Here is a 9,253-nt window from a genome sequence, read left to right as displayed (position 1 = left end):
TATCAGATGAATAGCATTAACATGGCACCGATAAGATATGGAGAGAAATATGACATAATGTCAGTCTCTCCAGGTTTAGAGGGTCTCTTTCCAAAACTGTACCAGTATTATACGTTTTTGGCATCTTAGATCCTGTGTGCCACGTGTGTTTGCATTTATGTTATTACTAAGGCATGAATTCGTATTCAGTCATCCATGACGGGCTGCTGGTAGGTCAGAGGAGAAAGAGCAGGCATTTGGATAAATAACCTTGGCATGCGTGTGTGCGAGTGTATCAGCACATCCAGTGATAATATATTTATTTCATGTTGAATATACAAGCACTTTATTTATTAATTGCCTCAACATTAAAGCCGCTACATGGCCCTTTGATTTAAGTTTGTCGCCGTGAGAGGCCACCAACAGAAGTGTGTGTAATTGTACCCAACCCAAGGTTAAATGCCTAGTTGCCCTTGTCATTCATTCTGGTGACTGACAACACAGAAGCAGTTCCTCTCCCTGGACGAACCCTATCCACTTCCTGACATTTGACCTTCAAACAGGAAGTTCATTCTCCCTGTTATCTCTTCAAAGATGACAATATTTTCCTTCAGTTGAGTTCTGTGAGGCAAACTAAAACTTCAGCAGAGGGGGATGTTTTTCTAACCTTTATGGAGATTTGCACCTCAAAACTGTACTTCAAAATGCCACTTAGCCCACTTTATATTTGAATAACAGTCAAATCCAATTTGAAATTCTTCGGTGTTCCTTCTTTGTATTTGAGTCTATGAAAGTTCCATTAACTTTAATTTAAAAATGCAAATGACTGTTTATGTTTGTTCTGACAAGGAAAATGACGCCATTCTTGAACGTGAATGTATTTCAAGCTGCTTTGCTGTAGTCGTATAAATACTGAGCCTTTGAGCTAAGTAAAAATGAATGCATATTATTAATCTCGCAGGCACACAGACAAATATTACAGACATTCCACTGAGGCTGGTATACACGAGATATGCAAAGCAGCCAGAGGTGCAAAACCAAAATCTCCACCTCTAACATAGGGTGCATATTTAATATCAAATCCAAACAAAGCAACGATAGCAGCTACAGTTAGAATTCTGGTACCTATTTTGGCTTATCAATATTTCCGACTCAGACACCCAGTCTCCATACTGTAAAGTACTTATGTTTCAGCTTTAATCTCACTATACTAAAATAAGCCTATATGAATGGCGTGATCTGTATCAAACATAACCCTCTGAAACAAGAGGCCCCAAATAAGAGGGCAACTTTAAAAGAAAGTCTCAACTCCAGAGAGATCTACCGTCTGGCTAGCTTATACCAGGGCTAATGTATTCATGCTCCTATCCAAGCGACATCACACCAATTTGTACAAGGAGAGAAGAAACATTACAGTGTTCCTGTGAAACATGAAGCGCTTCCAGACACACACTAACACACACAAAGCACTTCCAAACAGCGAAGTCAAGATTAGCAAAGTCTGAGTAATGACAAGCAGCCATTTAGCTAGTGTACTGGAGAAAATGAGAGAGAGAGAGAGAGAGAGAGAGAGAGAGAGAGAGAGAGAGAGAGAGAGAGAGAGAGAGAGAGAGAGAGAGAGAGAGAGATAATCGTGCATCTGCTTGTGCATTGCTAACTCTTGTTTTCTCTGACAGAGAATTTGCAGTAAGCTGAAACATTTCTATAAATAGGTCTAAGTGTCACAGAGGAAAATTAATTGGATAATCACCATGAAGCCACCAGGAGCTACTCTAGCCGTCTGGTAATCACACATTACAGGAAGATGACAAGATACTCAGAAACTCTTAGTAGAACAATGGCAGTTGATTTCAAAATGTCATTTTATTGTCAAAACCAACACCATTCAGAGAATGCCATTATCAAGTTTCACGGAGCCCAAAAATATGCGATTTATGCATTAAGATTTATTTTCCAGCCAACCATAAGTCTTATCAATAAGGTCCCAGTCAGTCTCAGGATTGGTGCTGTTTCACTAGCCACTATGAGACAACAATATCCTCAGGAAACACATGCTACTGTCTACCCACACTGACCTTCACTTCAGACATATGGACTGATGGCCTTTCCTAAGCCCAGAAAGTATTGGAACACGGATTTAGCAGGTTAATGGAGGGGTGTATAACCTTGTCATATCTACTGGGCTGTCATAGTATGGCAGCAGGGAATGGTTTCTCAGTGGTAGTCTCTACACAGACACATTCACAGACGTGCTAGCCCACGCACACATGCTCACACACACGCACAGGCACACACACTCCTACTGGGACAATCTCCCTCCCCATACTCCTGCTGAGCCCACTGGAAGGTCATTAGCCTTCATCATGACAACTGTCAATCATCAGCAGGGGTATTACAGAATCTGGTAATAACAACCGCCGGAAGTTATTAGCTTCTGAGGAAATGTGTGTGTGTGTGTGTGTGTGTGTGTGCATGTGTGTGTGCACACACCCTCGAGCCTCAGAGTTACTGAAGAAGTTATGAGACTGATCTGCTGACTCGCCAACACAATATAAGTAGCCATCGAAAATCTATATCTTAAAGAGATACTCCTGTACTTTTGTATACTTTTTAGCCAGTAGTTCTGAAAGTAGTGCTCACGAGCCAAAAGTGGTCCCCGAAAATTGCGTTCTATGTCACATATGTGCTGATAAACCACATGACCAAAAGTAATGTGGCTTTCCACTAGATGTTGGAACATTGCTGCAGGGACTTGTTTCCATTCAGCCACAAGAGCATTAGTGAGGTCGAGCAATGATGTTGGGCGATTAGGCCTGGCATGCAGTCGGCGTTCCAATTCATCCCAAAGGTGTTCGATGGGGTTGAGGTCCGGGCTCTGTGCAGGCCAGTCAAGTTCTTCCACACCAATCTTGACAAACCATTTCTGTATGGACCTCACTTTGTGCATGGGGGCATTGTCATGCGGAAACAGGAAAGGGCCTTCCCCAAACTGTTGCCACAAAGTTGGAACCACATAATCATCTAGAATGTCATTGTATGCTGTAGCGTCAAGATTTCGCTTCACTGGAACTAAAGAGCCTAGCCCAAACCATGAAAAACAGCCCCAGACCAGTATTCGTCCTCCACCAAACTTTACAGTTGGCACTATGCATTCTCCTGGCATCCGCCAAACCCAGATTAGTCCGTCGGACTGCCAGATGGTGAAGCGTGATTCATCACTCCAGATAACGCGTTTCCACTGCTCCAGAGTCCAATGGCGGCAAGCTTTACACCTCTCCAGCCAACAATTGGCATTGAGCATGGTGATCTTAGGCTGCTCGGCCATGGAAACCCATTTCATGAAGCTCCCGAAATAACAGTTATTGTGCTGTCGTTGCTTCCAGAGGCAGTTTGGAACTCAACAGTGAGTGTTGCAACCGAGGACAGACAATTTTTACTCAATACGCGCTTCGCTTTGGTTTCCACTTCATAATAACAGCCCTTACAGTTGACCGGTGCAGCTCTAGCAGGGCAGAAATGTGACGAACTGACTTGTTGGAAAGGTGGCATCATATGACAGTGCCATGTTGAAAGTCACTGAGCTCTTCAGTAAGGTCATTCCACTGGCAATGTTTGTCTATGGAGATTGCATGGCTGTGTGCTCGATTTTAGACACCTGTCAGCAACAGGTGTGGCTTAAAGAGCTGAATCTACTAATTTGAAGGGGTGTCCACATACTTTTGTATATATAGTGTATGTGCACCACGTCACTGCTCTCTATCTGCTGTGTCCACTGAGCCATTGGGCCTGCCCTGTCACCTCATTGTGTAACACTGGGCAGGCCTCTCGCAAGCTGTCACTCAAATGTGAGGGGCTGAACTAGGAATTGTCTAGAACTCTAATTGTTAGGGAGCTGGCCCACGTGGGGGGAAATATAGGGGAAATGGCATAGCACAGCTTCAAGAAAACAGTCACTTTCAAACTAGGGATTTCGTGGCTAATTGAGGTGAAACAGTAATTCTGCTCATAGATTATGCATGTATGAACTACACACTGATACATCCAGCCCAAAGTCGGAGGTTAAACAATACTTTCTTAGTCGCCAAAGTACCGGAGCATGTCTTTAATAACAGGTTGTAGAGAGTGGTGAGAAATGCATCTTGGAACTTTGGTCCCTCGACATGACATACTTTTTGCCATATTTACGAAACTTGTGTTTGTGATTTGCCTTCCTTCCATTTTTTGTTTTGGGAAACTAAAGCAGTTCCCATCATGAGCTCATGGGGAACTGAAAACACAGTATTTTTGCCAAACAAAAAGCCTTGGATGCTTTTAACAGATCACTGGCAATGTGTCAGTAATAAAATGGCTGCATCCCAAATGGCAACCTATTCCCTGAACTGTATAGTGCCCTGGTCAAAAGTAGTGCACTATAAAGGGAATAGGGTTCATTTATAATAAACCAATGTACTACCGACAAAAGCCAGAGTCAAAACAACTAACTCAAAAAGCCCAAGAACATACAAGCACAGCAGCATCTTCAGAATAGCTCTTAAGAATACCAATGCCTTCCTCACACTAATTAACATACCTAAACAATGTAATAATACCAAGCTGTATTTGTCATCACATCATATATTCCTGTTGACTCCTGGGTTTATAGATGACCTTCTCCGTCTTTGGCCAGAGAAGCTTTACTGACAGTGGTGGGTTGGTGTGTGTGTATGTGTGTGGACGTGTTTTACTATCCTCACAAGAATAGTAAACAAATACAAATTTGACCAACTGAGGAAATGTTGTTAGTCCCCACAAGGTCAAATGCTATTTCTAGGCGGTTTAGGGTTAAGGTTAGAATTAGTGTTAGGGTTAGAATTAGGTTTAGGGTTAGGAGCTAGGGTTAGTTTTAGGGTTAGGGGCTATGGTTAGGTTTAGGGTTAGGGTAAGGGTTAGGGAAAATAGGATTTTGAATGGGACTGAATTGTGTGTCCCCACAAGGTTAGTTAAACAAGATTGTGTTTGTGTGTGTGTGTGTGTGTTTGTTTGTGTGTGTGTGTGTGTGTGTGTGTGTGTGTGTGTGTGCGAGCCTGTGTTGACAGTGATGCAGAGCGCCTCCAGACAAGGTGTGTGGAAGCAGGGGAGGATTAGACATGACCCTGGACAATAAAAGTGAGCGTTGTTCTGATATTACATTTTTCACACCCTGAGAACAGAATTATTGAATGAATTTGCCCCCGCTGTAAGAATCCACAATCTACCTTGGTCTCGCAGTACCTAGGGGACACAGTGTAACAATCTGCCTGTGGTATTCATGCACAGTATGTGTGACATGTGTGACAAATAAAACAATCTGAAAAAGAGAAAGAAATACACCCACCCCATCTTTTATAAATGAGGTTTAAATGGAAGACAGTGGTTGTGTGTGCCTGGCTGTGTGCATTGTGGATGAGCCAGATGGTGTTGGTGGTGGTGCTGTTGATGGTGTTGTTGGTTTTTAATGGTGGTGGTGCTGTTATTGTTGATGGTGTTGTTGGTTTTGGATGGTGGTGGTGTTGCTGTTGTTGATGGTGTTGTTGGTTTTGGGTGGTGGTGGTGTTGTTGTAGGGGATGGAGGTGAGGTGTTGCTGTTGTTGATGATGCTGATGGTGTTAGTTGCTGATTGTTTTTGTAGTTGCTGGTGTAGGTGGTGGGTAGTGGTGCCCCTTACCTGTCAGCTGAGGGAGGGTGTCCGTTGCGAGGCTTGTTGACCTGGGCATAGAGGGCCTCCAGGTCGGGCTGGTCTGGACCGCTGTCCTGGGAGGGCTGGGACCCTTGGTGGGGATCCTGTCTGCTGTCTAAGGATGACCCGTCCAGGGAGCCGATGCCTGCATAGGGGTGCTCCTCGTCCTCGTTGGAGCTGAAGGTGCAGTTCAGGTTGGGGTTGATGTCCAGGATCTCAGCATACTCCCTCTCCCTCGCCACCGATGCCTGACGTTCACGGAACTCCCTCGTCTTCGCCTGGATCCTGGAGACAGGAGGGAGGGAGGGACGGAGAGAGGCAGGGAGGGAGGAAGAGAGAGAGAGAGAGAGAGAGAGAGAGAGAGAGAGAGAGAGAGAGAGAGAGAGAGAGAGAGAGAGAAAGAGGTGTGTGGGGGGGGGGGGGGGGGGGGAAAGGTCAGCAGTGTTATAACTCAATAGTTCATACTGTTATTTAGGGAATAAAACACATGAAAGCCATTGTGAGGATGCCTGAAAAGACGGTTGGTTTTTTAAACGGGGCATTTGAGGGGTTGGTATCGGCTGGAGGAAACAGGGAAAGGTCAGGAAGCTTCAAGCTGAGGCTTCAAGGATTGTGTCCCAAAAGGCCCCATTCCCTACATGGTGCACTACTTTTGACCAGAGCCCTATGGGCCCTGTTCGAAAGTAATAAACTATGTAGGGTGCTAGGGTGCCATTTGGGAAGTAGCCCAATATACTCTGTTGGTTTCATGGTGTCTCCAGACACTACACACTTCAGCCTTTTCAAATTCACTTATGACATATAATTTCCTTCATAGACAGACTTGCAGTGTATTCGGTATTCAGACCCGTTGACTTTTTACACATTTTGTTACGTTACAGCCTTATTCTGAAATGGATTTTTTTTTTTTTATGATTCTCATAATGAATCCACACACGATACCCCATAATGTTAAAGCAAAAACAGGTTTTATAAATAACTAAAGTATTCAGAGCCTTTACTCAGTACTTTGTTGAAGCACCTTTGGCAGCAATTACAGCCTCAAGTCTTCTTCGGTATGACACTACAAGCTTGGCACACCTGTATTTGGGGAGTTTCTCCCATTCTTCTCTGCAGACCCTCTCAAGCTCTGTCAGGTTGGATGGGAAGCGTCGCTGCACAGCTATTTTCAGGTGTCTCCAGAGATGTTCGATCGGGTTCAAGTCCAGGCTCTGGCTGGGCCACTCAAGGACATTCAGTCTTGTCCCCAAGCCACTCCTGTGTTGTCTTGGCTGTGTGCTTATGGTCATTGTCCTGTTGGAAGGTGAACCTTTGCCCCAGTCTGAGGTCCTGAGCGCTCTGGAGCAGATTTTCATCAAGCATCTCTCTGTACTTTGCGCCGTTCATCTTTCCCTCGATCCTGACTAGTCTCCCAGTCCCTGTCGCTGAAAAACATCCCCACAGCATGGTGCTGCCACCACCATGCTTCACCGTAGGAATGGTGCCAGGTTTCCTCCAGGCTTGATGCTTGGATTGCTCAGTTTGGCCGGGCGGCCAGCTCTAGGAAGAGTCTTGGTGGTTCCAAACTTCTTCAATTTAAGAATGATGGAGGCCACTGTGTTCTTGGGGGCCTTCAACGCTGCAGACATTTTTTGGTAGCCTTCCCCAGATCTGTGCCTCAACACAATCCTGTCTCGGAGCACTACGGACAATTCCTTCGACCTCATGGCTTGGTTTTTGTTCTGACATGCACTGTCAACTGCAGGATCTTATATAGACAGGTGTGTGCCTTTCCAAATCATGTACAATCAATTAAATTTACCACAGGTGGACTCCAATCAAGTTGTAGAAACATCTCAAGGATGATCAATGGAAACAGAATGAACCTGAGCTCAACTTCGAGTCAAGGTTCTGAATACTTATGTAAATAAGGTATTTCTGTTTTAAATTTTTTATAAATTTGCAAAAATGTATACAAATCTGTTTTCGATTTGTCATTATGGGGTATTGTGTGTAGATTGATGAGGACATTTTTTTATTTAATCAATTTTAGAATAAAGCTGTAACGTAACAAAATGTCAAGGGGTCTGAATACTTTCCGAATGCACTGTACAACAACATTCCTCCCTTTATGTCTATCTACCTCCCACATCTATCGTCTCATTTGAAGCAAGAGCAGGGCCCTTCCTCCATCTCATTGGGCTATTCCTAACATCTTTAGCCTGATTTTCTTTCACTCAGAAAATAGAAGATAAGTCTAATGGCAGACAGCATGCTGAGTTATTCAGATGTGTGGCTGGTGGAATACTGGGATGCGCCCCCAAATGACACCCTATTCCCTATGTAGTCCACTAATTTTGACCAGGGCCCATAGGGCTCTATATAGGGAATAGGGAACCATTTGGGACGCAGGCGTGGAGTGGTAATCCAGACCATGGTTGGCAGGGGATCTTCCTGAGGAGAGTGTATAGATCCCTCCCCTGGGTCCTCTAACCAGAGAGAAAACAGGCCCTCTCTGATCTCTCGTCCAAATCCTCTTCCCCTCATCTTCCCCCGGACCCTGTTCTCCTCTTGCCCTGCCTCCCCCGCCCCTGCCCCAGCTCCCTGGGACCTCTTCCCTCTTTCCTTCCACACAACAGGGCCTTTCAGGGCCTTTCCTGCCTCATACAGTTGGCCTGGACTATGAATGCCTGTCTCTCCTTCCACGGAAAACAAGACCCAGGCGTACGTGGGGGAGTGAGGGGTGAAAGGTGATCTGGAGCTATGGGAATGGGGGACTGGGACAGGGGTAAGAGGGGAGCGGTGGTGAGGACAGAGGGATGAACCCCTACTGTTGACCCTGCATGGCAGCACTGCAGCAGCCACCAGTCTGGTTAGTAGATCCAGATGCTGTGTCCTACCAGAGGGGTAACGCACACACTTATGTACCAGCACATGCACACACACACACACACACACACACACGTACATGTAAGAACATGCACGTACAATTATGCACACACACACATACACAAACGTGTGCACGTAAGCACATGCACGTACGAGCATACACACACATGCACGTACAGTAGGCACACGCACATACGAACACGCATGCACGTGAACACACACACACATCCCCACCCACACACACACCACAATTCATCCCAACACTCTCCCAGGCTCTACGTGGGGGTCATCTCACCTCCCAGTCTGTGGGATAGTCCCTATTTCCCCCATTACCTCAGGTCATAGCTAACCTCTGACCCCCATCGGCTATCCTTCACAGATGATTGACAGCGTTGCTGTGGTAACATGGCTGGAATCCCCCTCAGTGAGTTCTCATGGGTCTGTATATTGTATATTATAATAACAGTATAATTACATTCCAAACAATGACCATTTATCTATGCCACAATAACCCAATTCCAACACGATTTGCCCATTTCTTTTTAGCCATGGAAATCCCATTTTCTCAAAATGATTAGAAGGATTCGATTTTGATGGTATTGTGCTGACATGATGTTCCATGTCCCATGCACATCATTTATAAACTCCTCAGCCTTGTCCATGATATGTATTTGTATTTGTCTAAATAATATACATTTATTATATAAATCC

The 9,253-nt window shown here is 44.9% G+C and overlaps 1 protein-coding gene across 1 annotated transcript in view; it reads right to left on the bottom strand.

Annotated features, from left to right (window-relative positions):
* Positions 1 to 5,658: 5,658 nt before the first annotated feature.
* Positions 5,659 to 9,253, bottom strand: part of LOC311108900 (partitioning defective 3 homolog) — a gene marked incomplete at its 3' end in the record, with an annotated part of 333,622 nt that continues 330,027 nt past the window's right edge. The window contains exon 21 of the mRNA XM_084151692.1: positions 5,659 to 5,959. Within this exon, the coding sequence (XP_084007818.1) occupies positions 5,659 to 5,959 (301 nt within the window). The remainder of the gene's footprint in view (positions 5,960 to 9,253) is intronic.

This window comes from Coregonus lavaretus (genome assembly GCF_964263955.1).
Source record: "Coregonus lavaretus genome assembly, chromosome: 34".
NCBI classification, from domain to species: Eukaryota; Metazoa; Chordata; class Actinopteri; order Salmoniformes; family Salmonidae; genus Coregonus; species Coregonus lavaretus.
The sequence above is the reverse complement of the archived record's forward strand: the minus strand, read 5'-3'. Positions and strand labels throughout refer to the sequence as shown.